Below are 17,842 nucleotides of genomic sequence, written 5' to 3' on the forward strand. Positions count from 1 at the left end.
GTCGACCAAAACGAAGTCGACGTAACAATAACAGAGTAAACCGAAACATTAACGGAGTCGACCGTAACAGAGTCAACCGTAACAGAAACAGAGTCGATTAAAATGGAGTTGACCATAAAGGAGTCGACCGTAACAGTAATGGAGTCGACCAAAACGAAGTCGACTGTAACAGTAACAGAGTCGACCGAAACAGTAACAGAGTCTACCGTAACAGAGTCAACCATAACAGAAATGGAGTCGACTGAAATGGAGTTGACCATAAAGCAGTCGACCGTAACAGTAATGGAGTTGACCGTAACATTAATGGAGTCGACCAAAACGAAGTCGACCGTAACAGTAACAGAGTCGACTGAAACAGTTACGGAGTCGAACGGAACAGTAACGGAGTCGAACGAAACAGTAACGGAGTCGAACGAAACAGTAACGGAGTCGAACGAAACAGTAACGGAGTCGAACGAAACAGTAACGGAGTCGAACGAAAAAGTAACGGAGTCGAACGGAACAGTAACGGAGTCGAACGAAACAGTAACGGAGACGAACGAAACAGTAACGGAGTCGAACGAAACAGTAACGGAGTCGAACGAAAAAGTAACGGAGTCGACCGAAACAGTAACAGAGTCGACCGAAATGGAGTTGACCATAACGAAGTCGACTGTAACAGTAATGGAGTCGACCAGAACATTAATGGAGTCGACCAAAACAGTAATAGAGTTGACCAAAACGAAGTTGAGCGTAACAGTAATGGAGTCGACTAAATAGAGTCAACTGTAGCAAAGTCAACCGTAACAGAGTCGACAGTAACAGAGTTGAGTTGTGCTTTAGCTCAAGATGCTAACCTAAAACCAGACACCACATGGCATGACTGTTCCCCATCACATTTAAGCATTTTGCATAATTTTACAATAATAATGCGTTCAGTTTACTCTAAACTATACGTTTGTTGTAAATCATTCCAGTTTAAGGTAAATAATAATGCTTGAATGTATGCCTGAAATTCAAGAACAATTCAAATGCACTGTACTCATTTTAACTGAGAACCAACCTACGACTGCGTCTAGTCCCAAAATGTCATCTTATCCCTTAACCACACACACACACACATACTGTATGATGTATAAAGCTGTAGTCTAGCAAGCCAGCGCATTAGGTTTTGGAGCAGAGCCTAAACATGTACATATATTTGCGGTTTCATGTATTATTCTGTAGGTCTTTGGTGGTGGTTCTGTTTCTCTCTGAATCCGTGCGTCCGCTCTCCATGTGCAGGATCTGGAGGAGTTCTGCTTCAAGTTCTGCGTCAACCACCTGACGGCTGTCACTCAGACGCAGGCCTTCGCTGACATGGACCACGACCTGCTGAAGAACTTCATCAGCAAAGCCAGCCGCTACGGGGCCTTCAAAAACTGACAGATCCAGCGTAGAAAGAGAGAGAGAGAGAGAGAGAGAGAGAGGTATTCTGTTCTGGATTGTTAATTTCAAATACCTCGGATTTGGAGAGACAAAAGCCAAATTCTTGAGGTTTTGAGGGTGGAGAAGTGGGAAACCACTGCACTGGTTGTCTTCAGGGTCCCAGTGCCTTTACATTTGATCCCCATCTGAAGCACCATGAAAGACTGGGTTGAAAGGGACCAGGAAGGTGTAAAAGATTCATTGTAAAAAACATTAACTCAGCTTCAAGTAAACAACTTTGACTTAACATTGACTCAACAACAAAATTGTAAGGCAACTTGCTGTACAGTGTTTTTTTAGTTGAGTCCACTGAAATCCTGTCATCTGAAGTACTTGGGTTAAAAGTTGAGTCAATTCCTAAAGAAGCTGTGTAGCCTTACAATTTGAAGTTGACTCGACTTAAAATAGTAAAGCTGCACAGTTTTTTTTAAGTTGACTCCACTTATATCGTGTCATCAGCAGTACTTGGCTTAAAAGTTGAGTAAAGTCAAAAAAAGCTGCGCAGCTACACAGTTTTAAGTTGATTTGACCTAAAATTGTAAGGCTGCAGAGTTTTTTGAGTTGACTCTACTTGAATCGTGTAATCCGCTGTACTTAAAAAGGGTTAAAAGTTGAGTCAACTCAAAAAAAAAGTTGTATTACAAAAAAAAATTGAGTTGACTCAACTGAAGTCGTATAATCTGCAGTACTTGGGTTAAAAGTCGAGGGAACTCAAAAAAAAAAAAAAAACTGCGCAGCCGTACAATTTAAAGTTAACTTGACTTAAAATTGTAAGGCTACACAGTTTTTTTTGAGTAAACTCCACCTAAATCGTGTCATCTGCAGTACTTGGGTTAAAAGTTGAGTCAACTGAAAAAGCTGCGCATCCTTACAATTTTAAGTTGACTGGACTTAAAATTGTAAGGCTGCACAGTTTTTTCAGTTGACAGCACTTAAATGGTGTCATCTGCTGTACTTGGGTTAAAAGTGGAGTCAACTCAAAAAACAAACAAACTGTGCAGCCTTACAATTTTAAGTTAACTTGACTTAAAATTGTAAGGCTGCACAGTTTTTTTTTTGAGTAAACGCCACCTAAATCGTGTCACCTGCAGTACTTGGGTTAAAAGTGGAGTCAACTTAAAAAACTGTGCAGCTTTACTGTCTTAAGTTAAGTCAACTTAAAATTGTAAGGCCGCAGTTTTTTGAGTTGACTCCACTTAAATCATGTAATCCGCTGTACTTGGGTTAAAAGTGGAGTCAACTAAAAAAACAAACAAACTGTGCAGCCTTACAACTTTAAGTTGACTTGACTTAATATTGTAAGGCTGCACAGTTTTTTTGAGTTGACTCAACTTAAGTCATGTCATCTGCTGTACTTGGGTTAAAATTTGAGTCAACTCAAAAACTGTGCGGTTTTACAATTTTAAGTCGAGTTAACTTAAAATTGTAAGGCCGCACAGTTTTTTGAGTTGACTCCACTTAAATCGTATCATCTGCAGTAAAAGGATTAAAAGTCGAGTTAACTCAAAAAATCTGCACAGCCTTACAATTTTAAGTTGACTGGACCTAAAATTATAAGGCTGCAGTTTTTTTTTAGCTGACTCCTCTTAAATTATGTCATATGGTTTACTTGGCTTAAAAATTGAGTCAACTCAAAAAAAAAAAAAAAAAAAAAAAAAAAAAGCTGCGCAGCCTTAAAATTTTAAGTTGCGTTAACTTCAAATTGTAAGGCTGCACAGTTTTTTTTTTGGAGTAGACTACACTTAAATTGTGTAATCTGCAGTTAACTCAAAGCTGTGCAGCCATAGAATTTCAAGTTGACTCAACTTTTTATTTGTTTGTAATGATTGAAATCACTGAACAAACAAAAAAAGGAAGGGATTGAAATATGAAAAAGCAAAAGGGAAGAACCGTTTTGTGTATATGAGATGGTTGATCGAGAAAGACTTCTTCATTTGTTTTCCTAATAGATTTACAGCCTGAAGTTTAAATTTAAAGGGACCGTACACCCAAAACTGAAAATTCCGTCATCTTCTTCAGAACCATTCAGTTAACATTGACTTTTATAGTATTTGTTTTCCCAACTATGGATGATATTTCTAAAAATTTGAACCACTTGAGAGAGAATAAATAATGAGTTAATTTTGTTTTGGGGGAACTGTTCCTTTAAGAGATTATTCGACAGGTTATCCATCCTAAATTGGTCTCCTATTGTCACAATGGCCTTTATAAATCTGGCCAACAACCAAACAAAGATGATCCTGTGTCATTGGAGATCATGATTCATTTTTTTTTCTTCAGACCTTAGCAGGAGCTTTGATGTAGCAATACGTCACATTTAGAGTGTTCTAGCATTGTTTTGAAATGTACTATAGTGACTTTGGCACTAGATTAATTTACAGATCAGAGTAATGTCATTTTTTATTGACTATTATGTGTTTTTTTTGTCATGTTTGCTGTCTTTTTGTGTATCAGTGTTATTTTGAGCATGTCAGAAAGGTCACTGCTTTCGTCCAGTCGTATTTTTACAAGCACTAATAAGCGAATCGTGCAAAAGCTGTGGAGAAAATAATGGCAGAACCGTATTTCACCTCAAAATCTACAAATAAATTTGTACATATATTTAAATATAAATGTAAATATTAAGAGACCTCTTAAAACAGTTTTTTTCTGGATTTACTGTGGATTTAGTAGATTTGTTAGGTATGAGTTTGAATGAAAAAATAAATAAATAAATTAATAAAATTATATATAAATTTACTTAAATCCCATGAGCCCACTGAAGAGGTGTTGGCATAATCGAAAAATGGCAGAGAGGGCCAATACATTGCAACAATAATGTGACAGATGTAATACATTTGAATTCTATTCAATACTATATGTATATAAATCATTCATACTATTTGTAAAATACTTTTTAAATAACTGAAAACTGTTTAAATTCAAACAAATTTTTCATTTTTTTTGTGAAAAAAATGGGGAAAAAATGGCTAAAAAAGTTAAAACATTGGTTATGTGTTGTTTAAAATAAATAAATAAATATATATATATATATATATATATATATATATATATATATATATATATATATATATATATATATATATATATATATATATATATTTTTTTTTTTTTTTTTTTTTTGTTATTTGGACAATTTGTGATTTTATCATCTAAATGGCAAATAAAAAAGTAAAAACGTGGAAGAAAAAATATTTTTGCAGAACAACACAAAAAATATTAATCATAATTAATTGTGAAATTATCAATTTATAAATGTAAATCTAGAGAAACTTGGATTTTCTCTCTCTCTCTCACACACACACACACACACGTATGTATTTATTATATTATTATTATTATTAATATTATTTAAAGATCATTTAAGATTATTTAAAAAAGATTCCTTTTTTGTTTTTTGTCAAAAAAAACAACTGTTTTTATTTAAAACCACACACACAAAAACCTTTCTTAATTATTTTTTTAATTAAAACATTGGCATAAAATAACAAATGTTTTCTTTTTTATAACCGAAGATCACATACAAAAAATTATCTAAATGACAAAAAAAAAGATAGAATAGATATCATCATTTTGCAGAACAACACAAAAATTATTAATTGTAATTAATTAAACATAAAACTATTAAATAATAATTGTAAATCAAGAGAAACTTGAAAAAATAAATATATTTATTTATTTATTTATTTTCTTTTATTCAAACACACATAAATATTTATTGTTCTTTAAAGATCCGACAACATTTCGCCTTTTGTTTTTTTTCGTTTTTGTTTGCCAATCGGTCAAAATAACAAATGTTTTCAACTTTTATGACTGAATATCACACACAAAAAATCATTTCTTAACTATATTGAAGTTAAAACATTAGTAATATGTTAATTAAAATAAATATATACAGATTATCTTTTGGACCATTTGTGAAATTTTGATCTAAATGGCAAATAAAAAATGTAGAAATGTCATCAGTTTGCAGTACAACACAATATTAATTAAACATTAATCTATCATAATTATTTACATTTAAAACTATTAAAAAATAAATGTAAATCCAGAGAAACTTGGATCTCTTAATTATTTTACATGGTATACAACACAGGTGTCAAACTCCAGCTCTGCACCGTTTAATCCTAATTAAACACGCCTGATCAAATGAATCGAGTCCGTCAGGCTTGTTTGAAACCTACAGGTAAGTGTGTTGGAGCAGGACTGGGACTAAACTGTGCGGGGCTGAGTTTGACACCCCTGCTATACAACATTAGTATTCTGTTTAAGGTGGAATATGAGTTTTGTCAGCTGCAGTGCTGCACAGTTGTGAAACGATGCCGTCTGGTGGTGTTTATGCAGAACTAATCATGTGCCCATATATCAATTTTTCATCGACAGCTTTTCTTTCTGCACCCAAAGTGTTTCTAGATCCTTTGCAGATATCTGCTTATTACACATAATAGCATCAGCCAACCGACCTAATCGTGAAAGTCCACCTTAAACAAGCATCAGACATTGTTTATTCAAGCGTTTACAGAAAGTCAAGCACAACTTCTCATAGTCTCTCACAGGTCACTCCTGATGGTCAGTTCTTACAGTTTCTATTTGTTTACACGCAGTTTGTGTTCTGCTGTGGACGTGTCTCCATTATTGCCAAGAGTGTGTGTGTGTGTGTGTGTTTGTTTGTGTGTGTGTTTAGTGTCCCACGGTGGATTCATCTAACACTTGAATACTGTCTGTTTTAAGATGATACCAAACTGCTTGTCATATAGCATATGAATATCTGAGTAAATGTCCTTTATGTTACAACTGTAAAGATGCTTTGGAAAATTCCAGATATAAGATTGTAATACAAATATTGCGTTAGTCTTGTTTTCTTTCTTGCTAGCATTTTGAAACTTGTTCTATTCTTAAAGGCAAAATTAAACGCCCTCCTGTGGAATTTTATTTATTTTCTAATATTTCCCAAGTCATGTTTAACTGTATTCCATGTTATTCAACTGAAGTCTTTATTATTCGCCCCCCCCCCTGTTTGTTTTTTCCCTCAGTTTCTGTTTAACAGAGATTTTTTCAGCACATTTCTAAACATAGTAGTTTTAATAACTCTAATAACTGATTTATTTTATATTTTCCATGATGACAGCACATAATATTTGACTCGATATTTTTTAAGACACTTCTATATCTTACAGTGACATTTAAAGACTTAACTAGGTTAATTAGGCAGGTTAGGGTAATTAGGCAAGTCACTGAATAAAACTGCGCTCACATGCGCACATGTAGTACGGCGCTACGAAAAGGGGCGGGATTAAACTAGATGATTAGACATTTAAAAAAGCGAGCGATTGGTCCATATTTTACATTTCTGTCCAGTGGTCATGTTTTGATCCTCGATTTTGCAGGTCAGAGTTTACTAAGCTTGAACTTTGCAACGCAGCGAACTGCGAAACTTGTCGCACGAGCTTGCATTTCTGGTCTGATTCATTCGATTACATATGGATGGAATGGAACTAGTGTATATGCAGTTGAAGTCAGAATTATTAGCCCCCTTTGAATTTCTTTTTTAAATATTCCTAAATGATGTTGAACAGAGCATGGAAATTTTCACAGCATGTCTGATAATATTTTTTCTTCTGGAGAAAGTCTTATTTGCTTTATTTCGACTTGAATAAAAGCAGTTTTATATTTTTAAAAAAACATTAAACATGACATAAGGTCAATATTATAAGCCCCATTAAGCTATTTTTGTTTTTGATAGTCTACAGCAGGGGTTCCTAATTGTTTTGGCCATGGGACCCCCATGTTTTTTTAGGAACTATAATACAATTTTAGGAATTATAATTCATTTGTGGGGCGAGGCAGTGGCGCAGTAGGTAGTGTCAAGGCAAGTAAAAGCAATATATTTAGAAGACTTACAGAGCATAAAAGCTGTAACAGAAATATAAATAAGAAATACTTTTTTCTCTATTTTTTTTCCTTGATGACGTTCAATGTTCTGCAAGTAAATAGATTTGATTGTAGCCTTTTAGGAGTTATGACCAACAAAGGGTCATGTTGTGGAGAAACTGTGTAAGTTCCCCTTAATTATGGACAATTTTTAAACACAGTTTTGATCATGTGATTAATAAATTTGAATAAATTGGACAGACTTAATCCTTAAGAAACTATTCTATGGTGGAAATCTGATCAATGACACATTTGATATTGGTTATGGATATAAAAAGTACTTTAATTTCTTGTCAGTGTACACTTGCAAGTCATTGCAGATTTGCTGTGTGTTTTGCATTGTATTGTTTTTTATCTATGGGTGAGGCAGTGGCGCAGTAGGTAGTGCTGTTGCCTCACAGCAAGAAGGTCGCTGGGTTGCTGGTTCGATCCTCGGCTCAGTTGTCGTTTCTGTGTGGAGTTTGCATGTTCTCCCTGCGTTCACGTGGGTTTCCTCCGGGTGCTCCGGTTTCCCCCACAGTCCAAAGACATGCGGTACAGGTGAATAGGGTAGGCTAAATTGTCCGTAGTGTATGAGTGTGTGTGTGAATGTTTCCCAGAGATGGGTTGTGGCTGGAAGGGCATCCGCTGCGTAAAAACGTGCTGGATAAGTTGGCGGTTCATTCCTCTGTGGCGATCCCAGATTAATAAAGGGACTTAGCCGACAAGAAAATTAATGAATAATTTGTATTTATTTGTTAACATAAACAAGTAGTGACAGACAAATCCTTAGAAATTCACCAAGATTTACAAATAAACAATATTTTATTGCTGTCATTTAGCAAAATGTATCAAATTATATAAATATTACAAAAGTAAAAGCGACAAATACTGTAAACAGTGGTTAGGGTGAGAAAAGGTTCAGTTACCATGAACTAAACTGAACTGTTAATAAAACATGTTGTCTGGTTTTCTGAATGTTGTTTTAAGAGCACCTCAAAACATATGATACACTGAGCCTTTAAGTCTTTTTTTGTTATCAATATATGTAAATCCACACTTTATATATTCGGGGGCGTACTTGGCCTTCAACATATTTGTTGCTATAATTAAATGAATAATCATATTTCAAACAGTAGGGGTGTTGCGTGTGCATTTCAAAATAAAAGTCCGGTCTAAGCAAAATAAGTTCAAAATTAAACTTTTCATTTATTTATTTATTTTTTTATGATATATTTTTTTCAGTATTTAGACAGGAAGCGAAGTTAGATAGAGAGAGGGGGTATTGTAGGGAAATGTCCTCGCGCCGAGATTCGATCTCGGGACGCCCTGATGTGCAACTGCTCCATATGTCGACGCGCTAACCACTAGGCTATTGCGCCGACAAAATTAAACTTTTTGACCACACACTCCACGACCCACTGAAAATGTTCCTACCAGTTGAGGAAACCTGGTCCACAGAACAAACCATCATTATACAACAACTTACCTAATTATTACCCTAACCTGCCTAGTTAACCTAATTAACCTAGTTAAGCCTTTAAATGTCACTTTAAGCTGTATAGAAGTGTCTTGAAAAATATCTAGTTTAATATTATGTGCTGTCATCATGGCAAAGATAAAATAAATCAGTTATGAGAGATGAGTTATCAAAACTATTATGCTAGAAATGTGTTGAAATTTATTTTCTCCGTTTAACAGAAATTTGGGAAAAAAATAGTGTATATATATATATATATATATATATATATATATATATATAAGCAATATCACACGAGTAGCAGTGCGATATGGCTGTATATCGACACTGGTGGGAGGCGTGCGTTGCTTTAGTGCCCCCACCAGTGCCGATATACAGCCATATCGCACTGCTACGAGTGTGATATTGCGTTTATACAACAGTTTGATGACATAATTGGAGAGTCTCAAAAACCCTTTTGTATGAGGAACTACTTTCTTCCGGATTCAAATCATAAGCTGACAGTTAAACAGTTGAGCGTGCATCTTTTAAACTTTAGATCTGTAGTGTCTGCTTTTTGCTGGCTGTATGTGGGCGGAGTAATACACAAAGGTAAAGAGGCTGTAGGAGTTCTGATATTGCTAAATATCGCACGGCTATCAGCCAATCAGATTTGAGAACCAGACAGAACTGTTGTATAAATATATATATATATATATATATATATATATATATATATATATATATATATATATATATATATATATATATATATATATATATATTAAAGAAAGTCTCATTTCTTTTTGACTTGAATGAATGAACAAATAAATAAAATTCCCAATTGTTTACAGAACAAACACTGTTATATCCAATAACCTGCCTAATTAACCAAACTTGCCTAGTTCATTCATTCAATTTCTTTTTCAGCTTAGTCTCTTTATTAATCAGGGGTCACCACAGCAGAATGAACCAACTTATCCAGCACATTTTACGCAGTGGATGCCCTTCCAGCCACAACCCTACACTAGGAAACACCCATACACACTTTTTCCACACTCATACACTACAGCCAATTTAGCTTATTCAATTCACCTACAGCACATGTGTTTGGACTTGTGGGGGAAACCGGAGCACCCGGATGAAACCCATGCGAACGCAGGGAGAACATGCGAACTCCACACAGAAACGCAGCCGAGGCTCAAACCAGCGACCTTCTTGCTGTGAGGCAACAGCACTACCTACTGCGCCACAGCGTCGCCCTATTCATTTAACTACTGAGTAATTTTGATTAATTAGATGTACTCTCTATATTGTTGGAGATAGAATGTTACATGTGATTGTGCATAATTTAATGTGAATACTACAGTAAGTGCATGGAACTTAAATTAACAAAGTTATTAAATAATGTGTTCTGCCATTATGGCAAAGACTAAATAAATTTCATTTATATAATTATGTATATATATTAAGGCAGAGCCATGCACAAGGGGGGTGGCCGGTTGTTAGAGCCTCTGCCTCTCTGCCGTTATCGGCTGAGGTGCCCCTCTCAGCAGGCACTTGCTCGATTGACCACCCCTCCCCACCCCCCGCTCTTCTCTTTGAGATCGCCCAACACCCCTCACTCTTCACTTCGCGGTGTTTGGACTGTGGGGGAAACCGGAGCACCCGAAGGAAAACCCACGCCAACACAGGGAGAACATGCAAACTCCACACAGAAATGCCAACTGACCCAGCAAAGACTCGAACCAGTGACCTTCTTCTTGCTTTGAGGCGATCATGCTACCCACTGTGCCACCGTAATAATACATACCTCAAAATATTACAAAAGTAGACTTTTATATAGCTTCTTTTGCAATATTTTACAGTATGTTGCATTTACTCACCGGCCACTTTATTAGGTACACCTGTCCAACTCCTCGTTAACACGATTTTCTAATCAGCCAATCACATGGCAGCAACTTGATGCATTTAGGCATGTAGACATGGGCAAGACGATCTGGTGTAGTTCAAAGCGAGCATCAGAATGAGGAAGAAAGGGCTGGTCTGAGTATTTCAGAAACTGCTAATCTACTAGGGTTTTCACCCACAACCATCTCGAGGGTTTACAGACAATGGTCAGAAAAAGAGGAACTATCCAGTAAGCGGCAGTTCTGTGGGCGCAAATGCCTTGTTGATGCGGTCAGAGGAGAATGGCCAGACTGGTTCCAGCTGATAGAAAGGCAACCGTAACTCAAATAAGCACTCGTTACAACTGAACCGAGGTCTGCAGAAGAGCATCTCTGAACACACAACACACTTTATGTATTTCTTTCTGTCTTTCTGTGTCTTTCATACTTTCTTTTTTGTCTTTTCCGTCTGTCTTTTTTTGTTTCTGTTGTTCTTTCTATCGCTCTGTGTATTTCTTCTATCGTTCTTTCTGACTTTATTTCGTTTTGCAGTTTTTTTCTGTCATTCTGACATTTTTTTCTGTCATTTTTTTCTGCTCTTCTTTATTTCTGTCGTTCTTGCTTTCATTTTTCCTGATATTTTTTTTAAATTCTTTTAATAAAATATTAAAATGAACAGTAGCCAGAATTTCTTTCTTTTATTTATCAAAAACAAACAAGCATAACATATTAAAATAAACAATACCCAAACTCCAAATCCTCCTCATTTCTGTGCATTCTACAGCTGTGTGTCGTGTTTAATCCTCGCGAACGCCAGTGAGTGGCGCTCGGTGCGCAGTAACACGCAGGTTGTGCTTTAAAACACCGCAACCTGCCTACATAGACAGCACTATAGTCATAACAGGAACAACGCACTCTAGATGCGCCTGACATTCACACCAAGCACACCGCAGAGCTGGAAAAAAAACACGTTCTGCGAAACCGAATGATGCATTGAATGCCTTCAGCGTTGTCTAGCGAGCTGACTTGTTGTGATTTGGGACGCGGCCACAGCATTGATTCATTCGCGTGAAGCGTCGTTTTTTTTTCGCGCGGCTTGGAGAGGAAACATTTAATTATGGCTTTTCCTTGCGAAATCTGAAGGTTTGCAGGTAAGTGTCTGTGTGTATAAGTGTGTGTGTGTGTGAGTGTGTGTGATGGCGCTCGCTCACAGCATCAACATCCACCTGCTGTCGTGTGTTTCTGCGGCACAACTCAATGTGTGTGTGTGTGTGTGTGAGAGAATAACAGCCATTTATATTCATTTATCACTGAATTAATGATTGAATGAGCGAATGCGGCAGTTCGTTATTAATATAGTAATGTGATTTAATAAATTGAGCTATTTTTAGCGTTATTTTGATGATTTTGTGCAGGCGTTTATGACAATAACCTGTTTCAATCGTACTATAGTTGCTACGTTATAGTAAAAACAGCGTTTAGTGTTACTTGTGGACATTTCAGCCGGTAAATTACTGTTATGATACTCTTGTAATGAATAATAATGTGTAATGTAGTTTTATTTTTGTAATTAAAATACTGGGTGTGTAGTATTAGCATAATGTTTTAAGTAATAATATCGTGTTTACATTGTGTTCATCTTAAAATATCTATTGCATGCGCTGTTAAGTTGTACATTATACAGTATTTAACTAATATGAACTGTATTTTGACTAGTATTTTAACATTTACATATTTTTAACATTGAAAATTACTATATATTTTACAGTAAACAATACTGTAAATACACAGATTCACTTATTTTCCTTCGGCTTAGTCCCTTTATTTATCAGTGGAATGAACCGCCATTTATTCCAGCATATTTTCCCAGCAACCCAGTACTGGGAAACACCCATACACACTCATTCACACACATACACTGCAGCTAATTTAGTTTACCCAGTCCACCTATAGCACATGTTTGGACTGTGGGGGAAAAACCGCAGCATCTGGAGGAAACCCACACCAACACGGGGAGAACATGCAAACTGGCCCAGCCGAGACTTGAACCAGCGACCTTCTTGCTGTGCTGTGACAGTGCTAACCACCAGCCCCCGTGTTGCTCTGTAAATACACATAGAGCAAAATAAATGCTGTAAATGTAACTGAAGTATTTTTGCTTGCGATTTTACGGTAAGCTCATGTAGATTCTACAAGAAATTATTAAAATTGTGATTATTATTTTTTATTATTGTTTATGATGATAAACTCTAAAAATGCTGGGTTGTTTTAACCTAATATTGTGTTAAATATGGACTAACTCAACATTGCTTTAATAATTTATTTTCTGTTGAATTTAATTTACACCTTTTAACCCAGCAGTTGAGTTCGCTCGTATTTAACCCAGTGTTGGATTATGACATCCCAGCATTTTTTGAGTGTTTATTATCATAAACAACCATGAAATAATAATAATAATAATAATGAATACAAATAATAATGAATTAGACAACGATTTTAATATAAAAACGATGTAAAACACATACCTTATTAATATAAAAAACATAATTATAGACAGCACAAAATTAATTAATTTAATAATTAATTAATTAATTTCATCATTAATTAATTTATTTATTTATTTTTTAAGCTTAGTCCGTTTTTTAATCTGGGGTCGTCACAGTGGAATGAACCGCCAACTTTTCCAGCACATGTAAATTTATAAGTGGCACAATAAATTTCCAGTGTCAATAATAAAATGTCATAAACGAGCGAATGACAATTATCATAATCATGCAGAAAATCTCATTCATATTCATGACATGTCATATGATTATAAAGGTTTCATGACAGTCTTATGAACACCCTTTCAAGTAGTTACAATGCATTTTCACTGTCAATAATAACATGTCATAACTTAGTGAATGACACTTAATGAATGATAGTTGATATAAGCATGCATAAAATCTCATTTACATTCATAATGTTTCATACCATGATTATAAAGCTTTCATGAGTTTACCATGAGTTTCCAGTGTTAGTAATACAAATGTCAATGGCACTTAATAACAGTTGTTATAAGCATGCATAAAACCTTATTCACATGATTATTGTCATGTCATGATAATAAAGGTTTCATGACAGTCTTATGAAAACTCCTTTAAGTGTTACCATACATTTCCAGTATCAATATTAAAATGTCAATGGCACTTAATAACAGTTGTTATAAGCATGCATAAAATCTCATTTACATTCATAATGTTTCATATCATGATTATAAAGCTTTCATGACAGTCTTATGACACTCCTTCAAGTAAAGCGCTACCATGAATTTCCAGTATCAATAATAAAATGTCAATGACACTTAATAACAGTTGTTATAAGCATGCATAAAATCTTATTCACATGATTATTGTTGTGTCATGATTATAAAGGTTTCATGACAGTCTTATGAACACCCCTTCAAGTAAAGTGTTACCATGAATTTCCAGTATCAATAACAAAATGTCAAAGGCACTTAATAACAGTTGTTATAAGCATGCATAAATCTCAATCATGTAATTATTGTCAGGTCAGGATAATAAATGTTTCATGACAGTCTTATGAACTCCATTTCAAGTAAAGTGTTACCATGATTTTCCAGTGTCAGTAATAAAATGTCAATGGCACTTAATAACAGTTGTTATAAGCATGCATAAAACCTTATTCACATGATTATTGACATTTTATGATAATGAAGGTTTCATGACAGTCTTATGAAAACTCCTTTAAGTGTTACCATAAATTTCCAGTATCAATAATAAAATGTCAATGGCACTTAATAACAGTTGTTATAAGCATGCATAAAATCTCATTTATATTCATAATGTTTCATATCATGCTTATAAAGCTTTTATGACAGTCTTATGAACACCCCTTCAAGTAAAGTGTTACCATGACTTTCCAGTATCAATAATAATATATCAATGACACTTAATAACAGTTGCTATAAGCATGCATAAATCTCATTCACATGAATATTGTCATGTCATGATTATAAAGGTTTCATGACAGTCTTATGAACACCCCTTCAAGTAAAGTGTTACCATGAATTTCTAATGTCAATAATAAAATGTCGTAACTGAGAGAATTGCATTTAATAACAGTTGTTATAAGCATGCATAAACTCTAACTCACATGATTATTGTTATGTCAACATTATAAACGTTTGATGGCAGTCTTTGAACATTTTCAAGTAAATCGTTTTGTTAATTTCCAGTGTCAAAAATAAAATGTCATAACTGAACAAATGGCACTTAATGATAGTTGTTATAAGCATGCATAAAATCTCATTCATATTCATGACATGACATATCTTATGAACTCCCTTTCAAGTAAAGTGTTACCTTAAATTTCTAGTGTCAGTAATAAAATGTCGTAACTGAGTGAATGACACTTAATAACAGTTGTATTAACCATGCATAAAATTCATATTCATGACATGTCATATCATGATTATAAAGGGGTCATGACAGTCTTATGAACACCTATTCAAGTTGAGTTACAATGAATTTTCACTGTCAATAATAAAATGTCATAACTTAGTGAATGCCACTTAATAACAGTTGTTATAAGCATGCATACAATCTCATTCACTTGATTATTTTCCTGTCATGATTATAAAGGATTCATGACAGACTTATGAACACCCATTCAAGTTGAGTTACAATTAATATTCACTGTCAATAACTAAATGTCGTAACTGAGCAAATGACACTTAATAACAGTAGTTATAAGCGTGCATAAAATTTCCTTGACATACATGACGATTCATATCATGATTATAAATGTTTCATAACTGTCTTATGAATACCCTTTAAGTAAAGTGCTACCATAAATTTCCAGTGTTAATGACACTTAATAACAGTTGTTATAAGCATGCATAAAATATCATTCACATGTTTATTGCTGTGTCATGATTATAAAGGTTTCATGACAATCTTATGAACACCTCCTAAAGTATCACCAAATTCATCCCTATTTATTGCAAGATGATTTGCTAGAAATGAGACGTAGTAATCGACTTCCCTGCAATGCCATGAATCAGAGTCTCCCTTACAAGTCAGCATCCTGCGCTTTCCGCATAATAGACTAATAGACTGTTAAGTGTACTTTCTTCATCAGTCCTGAGTCAGCGTATTCTCATTCTGCCAGCAGATCACATTTACTTAAAGCGTTAATCACCCTTTACTCACTTTGATCCCAAATCTGCTCAAATGTCTTTCTTCACACAGGAAGATATTATGAAAAAAGCTGAAAATGTGTAACCATTGACTTCCATTGTATAGTTGAAGTCAGAATTACTAGGCCCCTGTATATTTTATGAGAAAGAATGAGAAGGCGGGGCCCCCTGATCACAAACGCGGGTCCTACACAACAAGGCGCAAGATGTGTTTGGCGCGATTTGTTGCTGTTTTCTGAGCAACACAACCCTAATTTTCCCCTTCTGTGACACGTTATTTAAGTAGCAAATCCATTTGTTCCACTTCGTGGACTCAAGGGTGTGCCGGTCTATATAGGAGGTGTGTTAAGGCGCTTTGTATGTGCGTCACTATTTTGTGGAACTGAAATATACCGCGCCATTGACCAACTAAAAGCTTCTTTTAAGTCCAGTGCAGAGTGCGTTAGTTATGTGTCTATGTGGATCACAAATTGCTTGATACACACAGGAATTACAGCAACACACAAATATCTGTACAGATGAAAACAACCACAGTCCAAAGACATGTGGTGCAGGTGAATTGGGTAGGCTAAATTGTTGTGTATGAGTGTGAATGAGTGTGTATGGATGCTTCCCAGAGATGGGTTGCAGCTGGAAGGGCATTCACTGTGTAAAACATATGCTGGATAAGTTGGCGGTTCATTCCGCTGTGGCGACCCCAGGTTAATAAAGGGACAAAGCTGAAAAGGAAATGAATGAATGTATGAAAAACAAGTTTAGATTTGTCCGCCTGTAGGGTTTTGAAGACATCTCCATCACCATATTTATTTTTCTATATAACTCAGTTTTTAGACCACACTACGTTATTTTTGTATTCCCCGTCCCCCCCAGGGATTTACGCCCGTAGACTAATGGATGTGTTCAGTGAAGTGAGTTTCCACCATTTCCTTCATGAAAGTAAAGGAGAAAAGTAAAGAGAAAGTAAAGAGGCTGAATGGAGGAGGCTTATTCTTTATCCTCGCACTGCAGATGCTCTGTTTAACTGTTTTCTCGCTAGTGAAGTCTTCAGTTCTTCCTCTTACAACGTCTCCCATGTAAATAGCAAATGTGCCATGGTGCGACACAACTGACTCTTAAAGGAAATAGGAGATGAGACTCTGATTGGTTTAATGCACGCTATGCTCAAAACACACCTAGAACTCACTAAGAGAATAAGCACAGCCCTGTTAGACCATGTGCCGGGCGCAGAGTGTATTTTTCCATTTTTAAAAATAGCAAAAGTGGATTTAGACACCCTTAATGCTTTTGTGTCATGCACTATAGATTTTGCACTTAGATCGTTAAAATGGAGCCAAAAATTTTCTTTTTTTGGGTGAACTGTCCCTTTAAGAACCTTACTAATTGATGTGTATGTGTTTAGTACAACTTAACATTTATTTCCCCCAGAATCCTTAATTATAACATTATTTAATTCCAAAAATTGATCATACAGTTTTATTAACTCATTATCAGCTTGCTATATTATCAAATATGTCTTAATCTTAAATATATGATGACAAAATGTTCATTTTTGGTTGGACTCTCCCTTTAAGATCATTACTAATTGATGTGTATGTGTGTAGTACAACATAACATATCGTTCATTTTCCCCAAAACCCCAATTTGAAACATTATCTAATTCCAAAAAAGGTATCATACAGTTTTATTAACTCATTATCAGCCTGCTGTATTCTCAAATATGTCTTGTTCTTAATTATATGATGACAAAATGTTATCTTTTGGGTGAACTGTCCCTTTAAGATCATTACTAATTGGTGTGTATGTGTGAAGTACAACATAACATACCGTTTATTCCTCCAGAATCCCTAATTAAAACATTATCTCATTTATTTTCATCTCCCAAAGCCAAAAACATGGATCATACAGTTTTATTAAGCCTGCCATATTCTCAAATATGTC

At 35.0% G+C, this 17,842-nt stretch overlaps 2 protein-coding genes and 1 long non-coding RNA gene across 24 annotated transcripts in view; all 3 read left to right on the forward strand.

The window, feature by feature from the left end:
• Window positions 1–17,842, forward strand: part of LOC147833556 (uncharacterized) — a 486,957-nt gene that overhangs the window by 379,424 nt on the left and 89,691 nt on the right. The window lies entirely within an intron of this gene.
• rcbtb2 (regulator of chromosome condensation (RCC1) and BTB (POZ) domain containing protein 2) overlaps window positions 1–17,842 on the forward strand; it is an 824,162-nt gene that overhangs the window by 31,815 nt on the left and 774,505 nt on the right. The window contains exons 12-14 of one of the 22 annotated variants that reach the window (XM_087283544.1): window positions 1,264–2,229; window positions 2,495–2,923; window positions 3,012–3,572. The exons of 1 other annotated variant lie outside the window; for it this stretch is intronic. In XM_087283544.1, the coding sequence (XP_087139670.1) occupies window positions 1,264–1,404 (141 nt within the window). In that variant the 3' untranslated portion in view covers window positions 1,405–2,229; window positions 2,495–2,923; window positions 3,012–3,572. Of the gene's footprint in view, window positions 1–1,206; window positions 2,304–2,447; window positions 3,573–17,842 lie in introns of those variants that run through there. 20 more of the 22 variants (XM_087283555.1, XM_087283557.1, XM_087283556.1 and 17 more) reach the window with 20 other exon arrangements.
• The window catches only part of mtus2b (microtubule associated tumor suppressor candidate 2b), a 55,183-nt gene continuing 48,903 nt past the window's right edge, over window positions 11,563–17,842 (forward strand). The window contains exon 1 of the mRNA XM_087283483.1: window positions 11,563–11,855. The gene's annotated coding sequence lies outside the window, so the exon portion shown is untranslated. The remainder of the gene's footprint in view (window positions 11,856–17,842) is intronic.

Source organism: Danio rerio, chromosome 15 (genome assembly GCF_052040795.2).
Source record: "Danio rerio strain M-AB ecotype USA chromosome 15, GRCz13ab, whole genome shotgun sequence".
NCBI lineage: Eukaryota > Metazoa > Chordata > Actinopteri > Cypriniformes > Danionidae > Danio > Danio rerio.